The 20,614-nt window shown below is 34.8% G+C and overlaps 1 protein-coding gene across 1 annotated transcript in view; it reads right to left on the bottom strand.

Moving 5' to 3' along the window:
• Positions 1 to 2,201: 2,201 nt before the first annotated feature.
• CCDC181 (coiled-coil domain containing 181) overlaps positions 2,202 to 20,614 on the bottom strand; it is a 32,615-nt gene continuing 14,202 nt past the window's right edge. Inside the window, 5 exon segments of the mRNA XM_047783986.1 lie at positions 2,202 to 2,509; positions 4,252 to 4,406; positions 17,872 to 17,939; positions 17,942 to 17,977; positions 17,980 to 18,016. Of these exon segments, the coding sequence (XP_047639942.1) occupies positions 2,347 to 2,509; positions 4,252 to 4,406; positions 17,872 to 17,939; positions 17,942 to 17,977; positions 17,980 to 18,016 (459 nt within the window). The 3' untranslated portion in view covers positions 2,202 to 2,346.

Raw genomic sequence — 20,614 nt, 5'->3', positions numbered from 1 at the left:
GGAAGGCAGAATGGAGAGTTTCTATCAGGTACAGAGTTTTAGTTTGGGATGATGAAAAATTCTGGAGATAGACTGTACAACATAGGAATGTACTTAATGACACTGAATTATACATTTTTAATGGTCAAAATGATAAATCTTATATTTTACTATGAATTTTTAAAAAACTGAAAATGTATATATACTCTTGCAGCCACAAACAACTAGTGGCCCACTTCTGCATCTGTTGGTTTAAGAGTGTCAATAATAAAGATAATAGTCAAGTGAGGTTAAAAAAAAGAGATGCTTCATATCAACAACCTAACATTACACCTTAAAGAACTAGAAAGTAAGCAAACAACCCAAAGCTAACAGAAGGAAGATAATAAATTAGACTGGAGGTAAAATGGAAAGTAGAAAAACAAGGGAGGAGTTCCCATTGCGGCTCAGAGGTAAAAACAACTGGTATCCGTGAGGATTTGGGTTCAATCCCTGGCCTTGCACATTGGGTTACGGATCTGGCATTGCTGTGAGCTGTGGTGTAAGTTGCAGATGTGGCTAGGATCTGGCATTGTGGCTGTGGCATAGGCCGGCAGCTATAGCTCTGATTCAACCTCTAGCCTAGGAACTTCCATGTGCCACAAGTGCAGCCCCAAAAAGCAAAAAAAAAAAAAAAAAAAAAAAAGTAGAAAAACAGAGAATCAAGGAAATCAAAAGCCAGTTCTTTGAAAAGATTCAGAAAACTAACAAACCTATAGCCAGACTGACTAAGAAAAAAATGAAGATGCAGGGAGTTCCCATTTTGGCTCAATGTGTTAAGCCACTAGTATCCACAAGGATGTGGGTTGGATCCCTGGCCTCGCTCATGGGTTAAGGATCTGGCATTGCTGCAGCTGCAGTGTAGGTTTTCTTCTGAGCTACCACTTGAATTCAATCCCTGGCCCAGGAAATTCCATATGCTATGGGTGCAGTCATAAAAACAAATTCAGCAAAGTTGCAGAGCACAACATCAATGCACAAAAACCATCTATGTTTTTGTTTTGAGTATACAACCCACAAAGGAAATTAAGAAAAATCCATTTGCAATAGAATCCAAAAGAGTAAATATCTATGAATAAATTTAACCAAGAAGGGTGAAAGAATTGTACACTGAAAATTATATTTATGGATTAGAAGATAATAGTAAGATGGCAATACTACCAAAGCAATCTACAGATTCACTGAAATTCCTATGAAAATTCAAAACAGCCTTTTTTGCAAATATGTTGTAGAATATTTAAATGTCAAATTGGTTCTTATCATTAAGGATAAACTTAACACAAGACTAGTTATAATGAAATGTTACATTGCTTATTATATGCTCAAAGTGCTATAAGAAGTTGAGACATGGAATAAATAGTTCTCTGTGTTTTCTAACTTAGGGTCAAGTGATTAAGGTACAAATACCCAGTTGGTAAGAACCTTGTCTTTTGAAGCTTTAACAAAACTCCTACAGTGATTCTCCACTTCCCATCACACTTGTTTATTTGCCTTTAATATTCTTAGACTCCTTAAATATTCTTACACATATCAGGGATACTATTCCCCTACACATTGGATTCCTGGATAGTCTTAAATATTCACAAATGTCTACCAAGGTATGTGAGTTTTATAATAAAACTAAGAAAAAGGATTTTGCAATCATAGAAGTGAGTGTGTGAGCAAACTACTCACCTCTATACTTTAGTTTTCTCATCTGCAGACAAGACTAATAACGGTTGTTTTAAGGATTAGATTGAATTATTTATATAGAGCATTTACAATACCAGGCACATTATAAATTCTCAATAAGAGCTGTATAATTTTGTAACATACCCCAAACAGGATACATAATTTTTACTATCTTTTTTTTTTTTTTAAGAAAAAGTAGGCCTACCCTATTGCTTAGCTTGCCACAGCTATTCAAATTCAAAATTGACACAGTAGGGCTTTGTATAATGCCTTGAAACAGGCATGTTTTAAGAGCCGGTTTCCTCCTACCATATGAAATGTTATATTACAATGTTTTAAAAAATAGTAGGAACTAAGACATCTGTCCCTTTTTTGTGTTCATTTCAGCTAGAAATGTTAACTTAGAAGTAAAGGAATGTAGAGTTCATTTGTTCAGTTTTTGCATGGATTAAGGTAGAATAACACATTCACTACAACACTGTGAGAGAAATTTATTTTTCTCTAGTGTTGAAAAAAAAAAAGATAAATTCACCATCAATATTACCAAAAGATAAATAGCATTTCCATAATTTAGAATATGATCAAAGCACAAGGCCCCCAAAAATATCCAAAACTTTGAGGACAGCAGCTTCCAAATGAAGTATTTAATAGATACCTTCAGTTGTAATGATCAGTAAAACGAAAAGATTTGGCTTCTGACATAGTATACAGGTGGTGCTGTAACTGTTTAGAACGCTTTGCTTCTAGTCGGAGCTGTCTAGTTCTTTCTTTTACAGCTTGTTGCTCTGCTAGTTTTTCTATGCGTTTCCTTCTTAGCCATCTGTAGAAAGGGACATGATCAGATCTGGTGAGTATGCACCTGAACACACTCTTCACGCTATAGTTATTACTACAGACAATTAAAAGTTAATCAGATTTTTTAAATTGAAATGCTCTGGTCACAACACAAATTAGTATTAACTAAAAAAGTTCAGACCTATACCAAAGGCACACACACAAGAAAGCATAGTCACATTTAGAATCAAATGTTTGAAATTAAGTTTGTCTTATAATGAAACTGCCAACTAAAAAAAAACTTTTTAAGTAATAAACACTATTTTACATGCGACATAGAGCCTATCTTTTCTAAAAAGATATAATTTTCTAAGCAAATAAGTATTTGACAGATTCCAAATAAGACTTATTTTTTGCAACTAGCTATATTCTAAAACATTACTTAACCAGCATGCAGAAATGTTGCCTTGCTCTTCTTGGTAGAGAAATTATAGAACTCTTGCCTTTCAGTGCATAAAATACTTCTTCCTTAAAATGGAAAAAATAAGCCTAAGCATTAAAAAACATCAAAAAAGGTGAAGGAAGAGTCCACATTCTAAAGCTTGCTTAGGTAAAATAACATTAAAAATAATTGTATATTCACATTTCTAGTATGAAAGTGCATATGTGGTGGGTATGTATATATATAGTTTTTTTTCCCAGAAATAAATCTAAATAAGTAACTGTATTAGTAACTGTAAGAAACCTCATAATCCAGTGTTGTGTGGTTTTGAACTGGATATTAGTTTAAGCAAATTAACTGTAGTCATTTGGAGATCAACTGGGGAAAAATGGTTGTAGGTTAGACATTAGATGAGATCATCAATGAAAATAAGCAAATTGTAGAATAGTATATACAGTATGATCTCAATTTATATTTGAAAATTGTAAATATATGTACAGAGAAATACTTAGAAGTTAAGTGCTTAGGTGCTAACAATAGTGATTTCTGGGTGATGAAATGTGACTTTCTTCCCCTCCATTTCCATAATGCACATTTACTGCATCTATTATAATAAAGGCATATATAAAATTTTTAAGAAAGGAAGGGAAAGGAAAGGAAAGGAAAGGAAAGGAAAGGAAAGGAAAGGAAGAGGCAAAGAAATTAAGAAAGATAGCAAAAAAAGATAGAAAAGAAAGAAATGAATTTCAAACAAGCAAACTCAATATGCACTCCCTCTCCCAAGGCTTGCTAGCGAAATTCTGAAGCCAGGTCTGTTTCCTCACAGTAACCCAGGTAATGCAGACTCTTACCCAGGCAACTGAAAAGAAATCAAGTCTGCCTTAAAATACCAAAATATGTGTCCAAAACTCCTTTCCATTTGGTCTATCCAGATATTCCTCCTCAGCCTGACTGCTTTTCTTTACAGAAAAAATATTTTATTGGTAAATGTAACTCTTTTATTAAGTTTTTTTTTTTTTTTTTTTTTTTGAAGACTGTATAGGAGAAGCTGTAACCAATGTAACCAATATTTGGCCCATTTCTCTAAGAAATGAACAAATCAGTCAATCAAAGGTTATCACACTGGTGCCGTAAGAAACAATTTAAGTATTGAAAAATACCTTGAAAGAATGGTGTAGATATTATGCAAATATGGAGTTAAGGAATTTTCTCACATATTAAAACTGTGGCTTTAAAACTGAATAAGTACATAATGTAAGAGATCAATCTGTTTTAAGTTTTATTGAGTATATAACTTTCTAAAATGACCATAAGGAAGGAGGGAAAATGCACTTCCTTTGACTTACTGTTTAAAGGCTCTTTCACGGCCTTCTGTTCCTTTAAGGAAAAATAAGCACTCCTCTTGCTTTCGTAGTTCTTCAGTCTTTCTTTCTTTCAACTGTTCTTCATGCTTTTTTTTAAGCCATAATTGAAAAGCTAGTTGTGGATCTCTGTCTTCCTGCTGTTTAAAAAAACAAACTTTGCTTAATTTAAAGAAACCAAAATTACTTTTTGAGGCCTTTCCTATAAGACCCTATAAGAATACATGTCCCACTCACCAATTTTTCATAGCAATGCCACCCTCATTACCTGTACTCCTAGCATACAAATCAAATATATGACCTTTGAATCAGCAATATGATTACCCTTCTGTCAGAAAATTCAACATTGAACACACTACCTTCTGACTTTTTACAAAAGTCTTACTGAAATAATAAATGAAGAAGGTCTAAATGCAATAATTTGAAAACTTTTCAAAGTTGAGCCCTTTGGCAAGTAAAATAATTTTGCACAATGGCACAAACATATAAAACAGGCTTGAAGAATGGCTGGGGATAGGTAGCATGAGTGAATTGAGATCTTGGTATCAATTCTGGAGGGAAGCTCCATGGAATTCAGTTTGAAAACCAAAGACCCAACATTTGTATTATTTAAACTTTATTTTATTTTATTATTTTTTTATTTTATTGTATTGTATTTTTTGTCTTTTTGCCTTTTATAGGGCTGCTCCTGCAGCATATGGAGGTTCCCAGGCTAGGGGTCCAATCAGAGCTGTAGCTGCTGGCCTACGCCACAGCCACAGCAACTCAGGATCCGAGCTGCGTCTGCAACCTGCACCACAGCTCACAGCAATGCAGGATCCTTAACCCACTGAGCAAGGCCAGGGATCGAACCTACAACTTCATGGTTCCTAGTCGGATTCGTTAACCACTGAGCCATGATGGAAACTCCTCAAACTTTCTTTTAAATTCTACTTCTGTTTTTAAGTTTTAAGAATATCTAGCCACCAAGCCCATCTCCAAAACCTGAAATTATTATTACAGAGGATAGCAATAAGGATTTTCAAACATAATTTTCTCACAGGATAACAGATATAAGGATTTTGCCATAATTACAGGCTAGTAGGAGTAGCTTCTGTATGATTTTTCAAACTTCATGATGGATACTATCTTTAGGGAATTTTCAAAGTTGAAAGAGTTCTTATTTTGGAACGTAATGGAAGCTAAGGGACAGAACTGGGGCTCTTTACCTCAGGAAAAGCATGACTCATTATATGGATGCTTGATTAGAACACAGAAGGAAAATATGCACTCATCTAACACTTTATCACCAAATATGAGCTCTGTGATAGAGAAGACCACCTCATACACCTTGCATTTTCCTTTATCTGTAACCCACATTGCCAAGTATGCGCCAGTCTAATTTATATAATTATGTAACTCAGGATCTTTGATGGATGATGCAGAACACTTTGTGAGGGAGTTTCCATCATGACGCAGCAGAAACGAATCTGACTAGTATCCACGAAGATGTAGGTTCGATCCCTGGTCTGGCTCAGTAGGTTAAGGATCCAGCATTGCCATGAGCTGTGGTGTAGGTCCCAGATGCAGCTCAGATCTGCCATTGCTGTGGCTGTGGTGTAGGCAGACCCTACCCTGTGTGCTGCAGACCCCTACCCTGGGAACCTCCATATGCCACAGGTACGGCCCTAAAAAGACAGAAAAAAAAAAAAAAGAGCACTTTGTGAAGATGTCTTATAGATCTACAGGATAATTTGGGAATGTCTGGAGGTGACTAAAAAAGTGTTCAATCTGAAATTACAGATTAAAAGATATAAGAATTCAAAGATGAATTGTATTGACAGTTATCACCATTTATTCATTTAACAGATATTTACAAAGTATCTACATGCACATAGCTACTGAGATGCATCTATAATTAAAAAAAAAAGGTTCCCTTTCTCATACATTGTATAACTGCACTGCACAATGCAGCAGCTGCCAGACACATGTAGCTACTCAAATTAAATTAAAAATTCAGTACCTCAGCCACGTTACCTACATTTCAGGTACGTAATAGCCACATTGTGGCTTGTGGCTACTTAGTTGAGCAGTGCAGATATAGAATATTATCATCATCACAAAAGTTGTATTTGGGCAGTGTTGCTCAAGACAAGGGGATGAAAATATACGATTGACTGACTGAATGATATGTCAGATACAAAAGAAAAGTATGGTGGGAGTTCCCATTGTGGCACAGTGGTTAAAGAATCCAACTAGGAACCATGAGGTTGCAGGTTCAATCCCTGGCCTTGCTCAGTGGGTTAACGATCCGGCGTTACCGTGAGCTGTGGCACACGTCACAGACACGGCTCAGATCCTGCATTGCTGTGGCTCTGGCAAAGGCTGGTGGCTAGAGCTCTGATTCAACCCCTAGCCTGGGACCTTCCATATGCTGCAGGAAGCGGCCCTAGAAAAGGCAAAAAAGACAAAAAAAAGAAAAAACGAAAAAAAAAAAGAAAAGTATGGTAAAGATAGAGAGTAATAATGGAAGAGAAAACAACAGTACTTAAACAGAAAGTGAGGGAGCTAGTTATGGCATATCTGAAGAATAAGTATTTCAAACAATGGTAATAGGGCAAAGGATCGCTCCAAGAAGGGATTATACTTGTCATGTTTGGTAAATAGCAAAAATCAGTTGCAAGGATAAAACTGGAAAATTTACAAATATATGGAGATTAACATACTCCTGAACAATCAATGAGTCAAAGGAAAACTCAAATGGGAAGTCAAAAAATATCTCAAGAAATGAAAATGGAAATACACTTATGGGATGCAACAAAGTAGTTCTAAGAGGGCAGTCCATAGTGATAAATGGAAAAAAATGAGATCAAAAAAGCAATCTCAATTATACCTCAAAGAACCTGAAAAAAGAGAAACTGAGCCAAAAGTTAGTAGAAGGAAGGAAATAGCAAAGATCAGAGTGTAAATAAATAAAACAGTAACTAAAAAGACAATAGAAAAGATCAAAGAAACTAAAAGCTTATTTCTTGAGAAGATAAACATTTAAACTAAACTCACCCAAAAAAGAAAGTATTCAATAAATAAAATTACAAATTATAAAAAATAAGTCTCAATAAAGTTATAAAAGAAAGGACTCAATAAAATTATAAATGAAAGAGGAGACATTTCTACTAATATCACAGAAATACAGAGACTACTATGAACAACTATAAACCAATGAACTAGATAACCTGGAAGAAATAAACATACAACCAACCATAACTGAATCAGGAAGAAATAGAAAATGTGAATATACTGATTGCTAGTAATGGATGAACCAGTAATCAAAACCCTCCCAACAAACAAAAGTCCAAGACCAGATGGCCTCTAAAAAATATAAAGAATTAATATACCCTTCTCAAACTCTTCCAATAAATAGAAGAGGAGGAAACACTTCCAACCCATTTTATGAGGCCAGTATTACTGTGATACCAAAGTCAAACAAGGACACCATAAGAAAACAAAATTAGAGGCCAATATCTGTGATGAACACAGATGCAAAAAAACTCAACAAAATATTAGAAAAGCTAATTCAGCAACAGATTAAAAAGTAAAAAGGATCAGGGAGTTCCCTCATGGCCTAGCACTTAAGTATTTGGCATTGTAACTTCTGTAGCTTGGGTTTGATCCCAGGCCTGGGGACCTCCAAAAAAAGGAGGGGGGTGGGGAATCATGGGTGCAGCCAAAAAAAAGGGGGGGAGGGGGAATCATCCACCATGATCAAGTGAGATTTTCCAGAGATATAAGGATAGTTCGAGATCTATAAATCAATGTCATACACATTAACAAAATGAAAGATAAAAATCATGAGATCGATCATCCTAACAGATGCAGAAAAAGCATTTGACAAAATACATCTTTTCATGATAAAAACTCTCAAGAAATTGGGTATAGAGAGAATCTACCTCAACATAATAAAGGCTATATATGACAAGTCCTCAGCTAATATACTCAACAGTGAGAAGCTTTCAGCTTTTCCTCTAATATCAGGAACAAGACAAGGATACGGAGTTCCCATCGTGGCACAGTGGTTAACGAATCCGTCTAGGAACCATGAGGTTGCGGGTTCGATCCCTGCCCTTGCTCAGTGGGTTAACGATCCGGCGTGCCGTGAGCTGTGGTGTAGGTTGCAGACGCGGCTCGGATCTCGCGTTGCTGTGGCTCTGGCGTAGGCCAGTGGCTACAGCTCCGACTGGACCCCCTAGCCTTGGGAACCTCCATATGCCGTGGGAGCAGCCCAAGATATAGCCAAAAAAAAAGACAAGGATACCCATTCTCACCACTTTTATTCAACACATATTGGAAGCCCTAGCTAAAGCAGTCAGACAAGAAAAATAAATAACAGGCATTCAAATAAGAAAGGAAGAAGAAATTGCTCTATTTGCAAATTACATGATATAATTATATACAGAAACCCTAAAGACTTCACACAAAAAAACTTTAGAATAAACCAATTCAGGAAAGTTAAAGGATACCACAATCAACATATATAATAAATTGTGTTTTCATACACTAACAACAAACTATCTGAAAGAGAATTAATAAAATAATCCTTTTAAAATAGCATCAAGAAGAATAAAATATGTACATAGGAATAATTTAACCAAGGAGGTGAAAGATCTCTATGCTGGAAACTAAAAAACACTGATGAAAGAAGCTGAAAAAGATACAAATGAATATTCCATACTTATGGATTGGAAAAATTAATACTGTTAAAATGTCCATACTACCTATAAATTGTCCGTATGATATAAAAATTCATTACAAGCCCTATAAAAATTTCAATGGAATTTTTCACAAGAAGTATTAAAATTTGTACAAGACCCAATCTGTACAAATATGCAATGTAATATTGAGAAAGAAGAACAGGCTGGGGGCATCACATTTACTGATTTTAAATATATCACAACACTTAAGTAAGTAACCAAAACAACATAGTTCTGGCATAAATAAGAGATGCACAGATCAATGGAACAAAAGAGAGAGCCAAGAAATCAAACCATGCATTATCTGCCTATTCATTTTCATCGAAGGGACCAAAAACAACGAGGAAAGGAAAATCTCTTCAATATATGGAATTGGGAAAACTGAAATGCTACATACAAAAAAATGAAACTGAACCCCTACCTTATAATATACATGAAAATCAATTCAAAATGGATTAAAAACTTGTGCACAAGATCTGAAACAGTACAACTTCTAGAAGGAAACATCTGCGGGGAGCCGAGAAGATGCAGGGACTCAAAAAAAGGACCTTGCCTGATGACAGAAAAACCTGAAGACAGGTTCCTAACCAAGAAAGGGAGCTCACCTGAACGGTATACAAGCCGAAGGTGGGCCTCTGGTCAGGATAAAAGCCTGCCTGCATGGTACAAGCCGAGGCAGGCCTCAGGTTACACAGCTCTCATTTTGATGTTGATGGGGAAGACTTGGGGATTTTCTGGGAAAACAATTTCCATGTTTACACTGGAGAACCTGGATTGTTTCTCGGGTGACCTAGTCTTTCCTGCTGTTTATTTGTTATTCAGTTTTTCCTCAGTCTCCTGATTACTTGCTTATTATTCTTCTTTTCCATTCTTGTTTCCTATGGTGATTTGTGATTTAACAAAGTTACAACAATAATATAATAAGAATTTCATCCTGAAAGATGTTCCCCTATTTTAATCCAACTTAGTTTAAAATATAGTGTTTATCTATTAACTAGTTATATAGTAAACTTAGAGTTAGGATTTTAATGAGGTCCTTAGAAGTTAGCCATATATTATCCAAAAAACCTAGCTGTGAGTTTTGTCCTTGATTTTAAAAGCTTTTTATTGATAGCTAGTTTAATTAAGTTGGTTATATTTACTTACACTGTCTCCCTGCCATAACGCTTTGAAGAAAAGCACCAGTCTACAAAGTTTGTGAATGCCAAATTCTTGTGTTTATGGCCTCTCCAAAGTACTCACTTAGTTAAGACAGAGATCTTAAAACAGGATGCATAGCTGCTATACCATGTAATAGTTAACCAATTTACTTTTAACACTGGTAATGTAATCTGTAGTAAAAAACTGTCTATATAATCAACCACTGTTGCCAATAAAGTTTGAGCAGTCCAGCGCCGTAAAAGAAGAGACATACAGGCTATCTCCGTAATTGTACATTCGCCGACGCTGCATCCCTCTCCTATCGGGAAAAAACTGTACACTCCCTGGCCTCTGGAGCTGGCCTCTGGCAACAAACATCAAACATAAGCTCCTTGGCACTGTTCTTAGAAATGATTTTGGGGATCTGACAAAAAAAAAAAAAAAAAGGCAACATAAGCAAAATTTTTAAATGGGACTACTTTTAAAATTGTAAATTCAAACACGTGTGATCAGCAAAGGAATCCTTCAACAAGATGAAAGGACAACTTATTGACAGAGAGGAAATATTTTCAAACTGCATGTCCACTAAGGGGTTACTATCCAAAATATACAAGGAATTCATGTAATTCATAGGAAAAAAAAAAAAAAAAAGGCAAAGGATCTAAATAGACTTTTTTCCAAAGAAGACATGCATGGTCAACAGGTACATGAAAAGGTGCTTACCATCACTAGTCATCAAGAAGATGCAATTGGGGAGTTCCCATAATGGCTCAGTGGTTAACGAATCCATCAGGAACCATGAGGTTGCGGGTTTGATCCCTGCCCTTGCTCAGTGGGTTAAGGATCCGGCGTTGCCGTGAACTGTGTGTAGGTTGCAGATGTGGCTCAGATCCCACATTTCTGTGGCTCTGGCATAGGCCAGCAGCTACAGCCCTGATTCGACCCCTATCCTGGGAACCTCCATATGCTGCAGGTGCAGCCCTTAAAAATGAAAAAAAAAAAAGAAAGAAAGAAAATGCAATTCAAAACCACCATGAAATAGCACCTCACACCTGTTAGGATGGCTATTATCAAAATATATAACAAATGCTGGAAATGATGCTGAGAAAACAGAACTTTTGTGCATGGTTGATGAGGATGTAATCTGTTATAGCCATCATGGTAAACAGTGTGGAGGTTCCTCGATAAATTAGAAATAGAACTATTATATAACCCAGCAATCCTACTTCCGGGTATATATCCAAAGGAAACTAACCATCGCCTTGAAGAGATATCTGCACTCCCAGGTTCACTGCATCATTATTCACAATAGCCAAAGTATGAAAACAACCTAAGTGCCAATGCTATGAATGAATGGGTCAAGAAATGTCCCTCTTGCAGTTCCTGTTGTGGCTCTGCAGGTTAAGGTCCCAACATTACTTCTATGAGGATGTGGGCTCAATCCCTGGCCCCGCTCAGTGGGTTAAGGATCTGGCATTGCCACAAATAGGTCATAAATGCAGCTTGGATCTGGTGTTGCCATGGCTGTGGTGTAGGCCACAGCTGCAGCTCTGATTCAACCCCTGGCCCAGGAACTTCTATATAGCACAGGTGTGGCCATAAAAAGAAAAAAAAAGAAGAAGAAGTAATGCCCCTCTCTCTGTTCTCTGTCTCTGTTTCTCTCTCTCTCACTCACACACCCACATACACAGGAATATCATTCAGCCTTTAAAAAAAGTAAATTCTATCGTTTTCTGTAACAAGGATGAACCTGGACCTGGAGAGCATTATTATAAGTGAATTACGCCAGAGAAGAGACAAATACTATATACATTTATATGTGGAATCTTAAAAAAAAAGTCTAGTTCATAGAGATGTAGAGAATAGTAGATTATGAGGGGCTTGGAAGGTGGAATAAATAGAGAAAGGTTGGTAAAAAAAGTGTTGAAAGGAAAACTGTCAGCCCCAAATTCCATACCCAATTTTTAAGAAATTCAAAAACAACATATTTCTGATACAATTTAGAATATACATATTATAATTCCCTAGAGCAATGATTTAAAAAATAGTTCAAAGGGGTAAATCTAAAAGCCATTAAGAAAATAAAATTGAACATTTTTAAAATACTTGATTAATCTATAAAAGGCAGAAAAAATGAATAATGGAGCTAAAAACAAATGGCACAATAGAAAGCAAATATCAAGACAGTAAACTTAAACCTACCCTATCAATAATTATAACTAAATATAAATAAATTCCAATTAAAAGTAGTACATTTCTGATTAGAAGATCCAAATATATGCTGTTTGTACAAGTAACCCTTCAAATATAAAGACAGATAAATTGAAAGTAAAATGAAATAGGATATAACATGCAAATGTTAACCATAAGAAGGCCACTGTGGCTTCATTAATGTCATACAAAGTACACTTCAAAATAAGAGAGAAATTTCATAATGTGAAAACATCACCATTAGGGAGACATACACTCATGAATGTATACACAAACACTTTAAAATACATGAAGCAAAACTGAATGGAACTAAAAGGGAAATAGACAGTATGCAAGGATAGTTTAATACAACTTTTTCAGTAATTCATAGAACAAACAGGGAAAACAGTAAGGATATAGAAGATTTAAACATTAATAATCAACTTGATCCCACTGACATTAGTACAACACCACATCCAAATTTAGAATATATGATGTATGCGAGTGTCCATGAAGAGTTCACCTAGACCGATGATATGCAAACACATGTTGGCATATGTGTGTGTATATATATATATATAGCACAGACATATCATTTATATATATCGCTGACCAACAGAAGCAAAGCTCTTAACAGAGATGGAAAGACACATTTAGCTATTTTTCCTAACTTAAATGACGATAAAAATTCCATCACCTAAAAGCTTTTTTTAATTCAGTGTAAAATCTGTCATTCCACAATCTATATTTTGTAAAGATATTTTCTGGAAACTATGACTCACATGATACACAATGTCTCACAGAAACAACCAGTAAAACACACACTATAACAATGTATTTAAATCAAATTAATCAACTGCCAAATTCTACTGTAGCTTAGCTTCAGGAGAGACAAAGTTCACAAAAAGTTCTTCAAAATATTATTCTTTAATGATATAATTTCTCACTAAAATTAACTTTTGAGACGGACTTAAAATATAGTAAAAAATAAAATAAAATAAAATAAAAATTCCAAAGGAAAATGTATACCCATGACATCCTCTAACAAAAATAAATTAATAAATTACATTCAACATGGCTCATGTTTTTAGAGAATACAATTCAAAGTTTTATTATCCTCAAATAGAATACAGTAAGTCTAAGGTGTACTTTTTTTTACAATACCCAATAAAAATATAACATTAGGCTGAATGCCATGAACCTGAAGGTTTGTCATCCCCTGGGAAACTAGCAGCAGTACAGTCACAGCTCAGTTTTTCTTGGTCACTGATTGAAACATAAACTCCTCTCATCTTCTACACTCAAACACTACAGCAATGTGCTGTGATTCTAACCTAGCCAATCTCGAATTCCTTCCCTCCCTTCAAAATCTTTCTAGTTTGTTCTAATTTCCATTCAATAATATAAAAGCTCCCAAACACCCCTCATTCTCCAGAACCAATGAGAGGGCCACCGCCCTTAAACCTTCTTTCTCACCCAAATCCTGATTCTCCCCACAAGGCACAGCTTTCCCCTCTCACATAGAAGCTGAATTTTTTGCCATACTTCAAGTACTTCAGAAGTCAGGTGAAGAAGTTAATATACTCTATTCTTCACAGTTCTTCAGAATTGTATTTCCCTATTCTTAAGTAAAGCCACACTCCTTTGATATTTATATCACTGGCTTTATTAATCTAACAATTGCTTGTCACATCTGGCTCAGTGGTCCTAATCCCAAGCAACACTTAAAACTAAATGAATGAGCCATTCAACATCCAGCCTCATAGACTTATTTTCTCATTTTCTATGACTTTCTTCACTGCACTTGCCACCCACTCCAATAACCACATCCACATCTGCATCTTTGAAATCACGAATCCTCTTATTCTTATTTCCAGTCCCAACCTCTTTCCTAAGAACTAGACACACTTCTTTGGCCAGTCTTCAACATCTTTAGCTGAATATTTTGTAGGTACCTCAAACTCATCAAATTAACAACTGAAATGATAATTTCCCCCAATCAGAATCTTCTCTACAGCTCCAGTGAGTGGCACCATCATCCACTGTAGCTCAGAAGAGAAACCTGGAGTATCCCCTTTATATCTCATTCTCCCTCCCACACATGCCTTGTTAATTGTGAAGTTCCTTCAACTAATACTCTAAAACCAATCTCACATTTCACATCTCTCTCTCTCTACTGTTATAATTCTAACCCAAGTCACTATCATTTCTTACCAAAACATCTATATATGCTTTCTAACTGTCTCCCCATTTCTGCTCTTGTCCCCTCCAATCCATTCACAGCACGGCAGTCAGAGTAACATTACAGAATTGCAAATCTAGCGTATCACTCCTCTGTTTAAATAATCTCAATGGCGCCCCATAACAGGATTAAATACAAAATTATAGACTCCAATATGCCACATGATCAGATTCCTACTCACTCTCCGGATCATCTCGTGCTTATCAAGTCACTTCCTGTCTAAGGCATTCTCACAGGTTCTCCTGGCTTAAAATTCCTCTCATTCTTGGCCTAGTTTCTAGTTCTACTAATCAGAAAAATATTTCCTGAACTACCTATATACATTTATGTCCCTCATTATGATCTCTCAGTGCCTTTTTTACAGCATTCATCACGACTTATAAATGTATATTTAGAATTTAAATTTTATTTTTCAATCCCTACTAGATGATCTATATATACAAAACACAGACTAAACAAACCAGTTTAGGACCATATTCCATGCTGTGCATGGAACAGCATCTGTCATATAGTAAAGCAGATAAAAAATACTGAACACATGAAATATTTTATTCTATTTTATTTTTGTCTTTTTTTTTTTTTTTTTTTTTTTTTGCCATTTCTTGGGCCACTCCCACGGCATATGGAGGTTCCCAGGCTAGGGGTGGAATCAGAGCTGTGGCCGATGGCCTACACCAGAGCCACAGCAACGTGGGATCTGAGCCACATCTGCAACCTACACCACAGCTCACGTCAACGCCGGATCATTAACCCACTGAGCAAGGACAGGGACTGAACCCGCAACCTCATGGTTCCTAGTCAGATTCGTTAACCACTGCGCCACGACGGGAACTCCCTTAAAAATTTTAAATTGATGTTTCTTTGATTCTACCAAATTTGTATCTCTTTTAATGTACTACGGCCATCTATATTTATTCACATATAAATTTATCATTAATACCCTTTGCCCATTTTGCAATTGGAAAATTCAAAAGTTTAGCTTTAGTAGTAAAAATACTAATAGTAACACTAACAATTATGACAATTTTAAAAGTCCTAACCAACTTTTAGTGGATATTACATGAAAAATAGAGATAAATTTAGAGTAACCCAAATCATTGTAATATTTACATCCATCCAGGTTTTTTCATTTAGCAAAGAACTCACATATTTATTACATTTTGCCCACCCATCCATGAATATTATATTTGTTTTCATTTACCAAGGTCATTTTGGTCCCTTGCAAAGATTCTCCTTAGAGGTCTTACACATTCCTGTTTAACTCAAAGTATTTTATATATTCCTATATTCCTTCTCTATTTATATTTTTTCTATGAATATTTTGCTAGAATATTAGAAAGACTAAATTTTTGTATATTTATAAGTACTTCGCTAATACTTATATTCATTTCCTTTTCTCAATAAGTTAGACAGAACTGCAAGAATTAAATTATTTCAATTATTTATTTAGTAAATAATTAAATTTAATTATTTAATTATTAATTAACAACCATTTGTTATTTATTATTTAATTGTTTTATTTATTGTTTATTTATTTATTTTGCCCTCTAGGGCCATACCCATGGCACAAGAAGTTCCCAGGCTTGGGTTGAATCAAGCTGCAGCTGCCGGCCTATACCACAGCCATAGCAACGTGGGATCCGAGCCACATCTGCGACCTATACCACAGCTCACAGCAATGCCAGATCCCCAACCCACTGAGCGAGGCCAGGGAGTAAACCCACATCCTCATGGATACTAGTCAGATTTGTTTCCACTGCCACAATGGGAACTCACTAATTTTTTATTAATAAAGTTTATTATGACTTTAACGGATATGCCTATAGTATTTCCTAAGATGGTATTTATACTGTAATCCACATATGATTAGAAATACTTAAAAATAATTATAGTAAGTATTAATAGATATTTTTTCTATATCTGTCAAGATAACAAAAATTCTTTTCATCAACCTATTATGTACTGAATATATTAAGAGACTTGTTATTATTGATCCATAATTTCCTTCCTAAAATAAACCCTACTTGGTCACAGCATATTATTATTCTACTATACAGTCACAGTCAAATTTCTCAATATTTTCTCTTTTATTTTATGATTTCAGGTCTACTACCTGAAAAGGTACTGCCCATCCCAAGACTTTAAAAACTATAAATTTCTACAAATGGCATCACAATGTAAAAATATATTATTTTGTCAGTCTAAAGAAATATATTTACAGATACAATAGATAATGGATTAAAATCTGATATGCAATGTAGTAAGAAAAATAAAACAAAAAAGAGAAAAGATTACAAATAGGAAGTTCATAAATATATGCATGCTCACATACACTCACGTAAATTACTAATTTGAAGAAAAATTAAGAAAATAAACTACATACAATGTTAGACAGGATGTGTTAAACTATAAATTTATAAATTTATACAATCTGGAGGGATTATAAATTGATACAATCTTTTAGGAAGCTGATTCTGCATATCTAACCACAACTTTTATTCTAGACATCCAGTAAGTCATAAATTTCCAAGAAACTCTCTCACAGAACATTGACATTCTCCTCAGAATGCACATCTTCACTACAATACTGTTAACTAATAAAACAATATTGGAACCAATCTATATATCTGAGGAATATAGATATTGGATGAAATTATCTCTGAACAGCAAAATATCATGCAGCTATTTGATAAGAGAACTCTAAATGTAATGACTTAGAAACATGTCCTTGATAAATGAGTGGAAAAAAGCAAACCATATAATAAGTTTTTCATGTAAACATGTAAATATAATAAGACCTGGAAAGATTTCTAGCACACTGTCAAAAGTGGATACCACTGGGAGATGAACCTGGAAGGACTTAGAATGAATTTCCAGGTTTTACCTTATATACAACTTTTAAATAGGAGGAACACTGGTGATTTTTTAAAACTTTCTACTGGGTTTTCTGTATATTTCAAATTTTTTAAAAAATTAAATAATTTGATGTCTCTGTTAGTTTTCATGTAAGATTTCTATACATCTACTCTTAAGTGAGAGCAGTCTGTAGGATTTTTGTGTGCACAGGCCTATATGAATATCAAAGTTATACTATCTCAAAAATAGGAATCATTTGATTTTTACAAGGCTTCTTAGAATTTAATTGTAAAGTCACCTTCATGTTGCATCTTTTGCAAGGATAGTTCATGGGCCACTTTTTATACTTCTTTCATAGGTTTTTAATCTGATATTCAGACTCCATTCTGTAAACAAATTCAGCTTTCATATCTGTATGAACTTTATTTTTCACAAAGAAGTTTTACTTACTCTACTGTTCATGTCTTCAATTTGCTTTGCTCGCTGAATTCTCTTCATTTCTAGGACCTGCTCTCTCTCTTTTGCAACCATGCTTTAAATACCATGTCATTCTCTTTTTCTTTTCTTTCTCTTCTTCTATTTTCCTTTGTTCTTCCTGGTGGAAAAAATTAGTAAAATTATATATGAGTTATCAAAATAGAATATATTTTGAGATCTTAAATTAAGATTCCCTGACCCTAATAAACATTTCCATCTGTACATTAGTCTCTCTTTAAATAAAAAAAAAAAAACCTCTAATTTGCTCAGGGGAAAAAAAAGTGAAAATTTTTCAGATAAATTAAATTTTAGAGATAAAATCTACAATTACAGAAGTCTACTATACAACATGATGCTCAAGAATTCCTCGGGTTTCTTCTTCCCTTTCTAGTTTACCTTTGCTATTTAATTCCTCAAGTTGCAGCCATGCAAAAGATGAAAAAAACACCATACTCCGGAAGCACTATATGGTGTCTATATAGAAGCACTATAAATGTTTTAAACATTTTTACATTATTGTTAAATGTATTAATTGTGATACCTAGCACTGTGGTTACAAAACAAAATGCCATAATTTTTTCTTTTTGAAGTCCACAATCATTTCTGAAGTGTACAAGTGAGCAATGATGGGCTGTCAAGCACTTGCTTTAAAAATACCTCAGCCAAAAAAGGAAGAGATGAAACAACTACATCAGTCTCGATGACTTTTGAATCTGAGTGATAGAAACACAGGAGTTAATTTTACCTTCATGTTTGTTTGATATTTTTACTACAATTTTAAAAATATGTTCAACTAGTGTATATTAACAAAGTAATATTTCTGCTACCAAAAAAAATTTTAAGTGATTAGTTAACTGTAAGAATTTTTTTTCTTTTTAAGTTGAATTACTTAACTAACATTATAAAAAGACAGTTACTTAAACTTAAAGGAAAATACTTAAACCAGTTACGAAGAGCCATAAAATAGTTAACAGGAGCAAAGCAGCATATCATTGTGGAAACTGCACCAAGCTAGACGCTAGGAGATCTGGATAACAATCATACTGCCATTATACCATGTTAATTTGGGCAAACCACTTAGCTCATTATTCTCATCTACAAAATGAAGTTGTGTTAACAAATCTCTTAAGTCTTTTCCAAGACTAAAATTTTAGCATAGAAATAAACTGAATTATAGAATCCACACTTAAACAGTATTCAAATAATGGAATTCAGAGTTTTTTCCTTACATTTTGATAATACAGAAAGCCTTTTTAATTTTTTGATTGAATAAAATATAGGAAGGAAAGAAGAAATTCTATCCAATTAACAGCATAAAGTAGCTTTTATAATACCTATATACTATTTATAAGCCTCATTATACAATATGTGAATTTATTAACAACATATAGTATATGTGAATTTATAAAAATTAAATTTTATAATTATTTTAAGTTCATTTTTTTAAAAGCGTTTTGGATGCCTTGGGTGAATACAGACAGTTTGGAAGATAATTAATTTTCCAGGGAGAACATTTGGATATATTAAATAGAATATACCAGCCAAACACGGATACTGCAGTTGCGAGAGAGAACAGTGAAATGATGGACTTAGTATAGAGAGACGGGGTATAGTGTCCAACCCAGCTAAATTTTCGATGGGCGTAAAAAAGGAAAGCTTTCACCTGAAACCAACTAAAAAATATTTAGTATTAGCACTTAAAGGCCATGTCTTGAGCAAGTACATAAACAAAGGGAAATTTTTTAGTTATGAGAATCCTGACACAAGAAAAGTATATCCCAGAACAGAGTATGCGACACCCAGAAAAGAAGATCAAAAGAAAATAGAACTAGGGAGTTCCCTTTGGGCTCAGCAGTTAATGAACCCGATTAGGATCCATGAGGATGTGGGTTCGATCCCTGGCCTCACTCAGTGGGTTAAGGATCCAGCATTGCTATGAGCTGTGGTGTAGGTTGCCAGAAGCGGCTCAGATCCCACATTGCTGTGGCTGTGATGTACGCCGGCAGCTGTAGCTCTGATTGGACCCCTAGCCTGATTGGACCCCTAGCTGTAGCTCTGTTAGACCCCTAGTCTAAGACCCCTAGACTTCAGTATGCCACGGGTGCGGCCCTAAAAAGCAAAGAAAGTAGAAAAGAAAGAAAGGAAGGAAGGAAGGAAGGAAGGAAGGAAGGAAGGAAGGAAGGAAGGAAGGAGGAAGGAAGGAGGAAGGAAGGAAGGAAGGAAGGAAGGAAGGAAGGAAGGAAGGAAGGAAGGAAGGAAGGAAGGAAGGAAGGAAGGAAGAAAACGGAACTATCTATCAATCATACCAGTTAAAGATTACCATTAGTTCATTAATGAAAAGACACTGCATTATATAAAACCTCCTATATATAAATAACTTTTACAGAAATACATACACAGATACACAGATGTATGTGTGGATACAACAAACATACAGTTCAGTTACTCTTAACAAGTTATTCTGTATTATTATAAAGTTCTGAGTTAACAGATCCTTTTAAGTATCCATTTTATACCTGAACCAAGTAAGCTGAGTCTGTCTGTCAGATTTCAGTAGCCACATAAGCAAAATATTATGAAATATGCACCTTTTCAGATACCTGCCCGAGTGTGCAATAGGCTAACTTCACTTTTCATCTTTTTCTGTTAATGTGAGTTCCTGATTTAAATGCTAGAAATTTCCATAATTCCCCATATAATGGAAAACATACCATTC

The sequence above is a fragment of the Phacochoerus africanus genome, chromosome 6, assembly GCF_016906955.1.
Source record: "Phacochoerus africanus isolate WHEZ1 chromosome 6, ROS_Pafr_v1, whole genome shotgun sequence".
Lineage (NCBI taxonomy): Eukaryota > Metazoa > Chordata > Mammalia > Artiodactyla > Suidae > Phacochoerus > Phacochoerus africanus.
The sequence above is the reverse complement of the archived record's forward strand: the minus strand, read 5'-3'. Positions and strand labels throughout refer to the sequence as shown.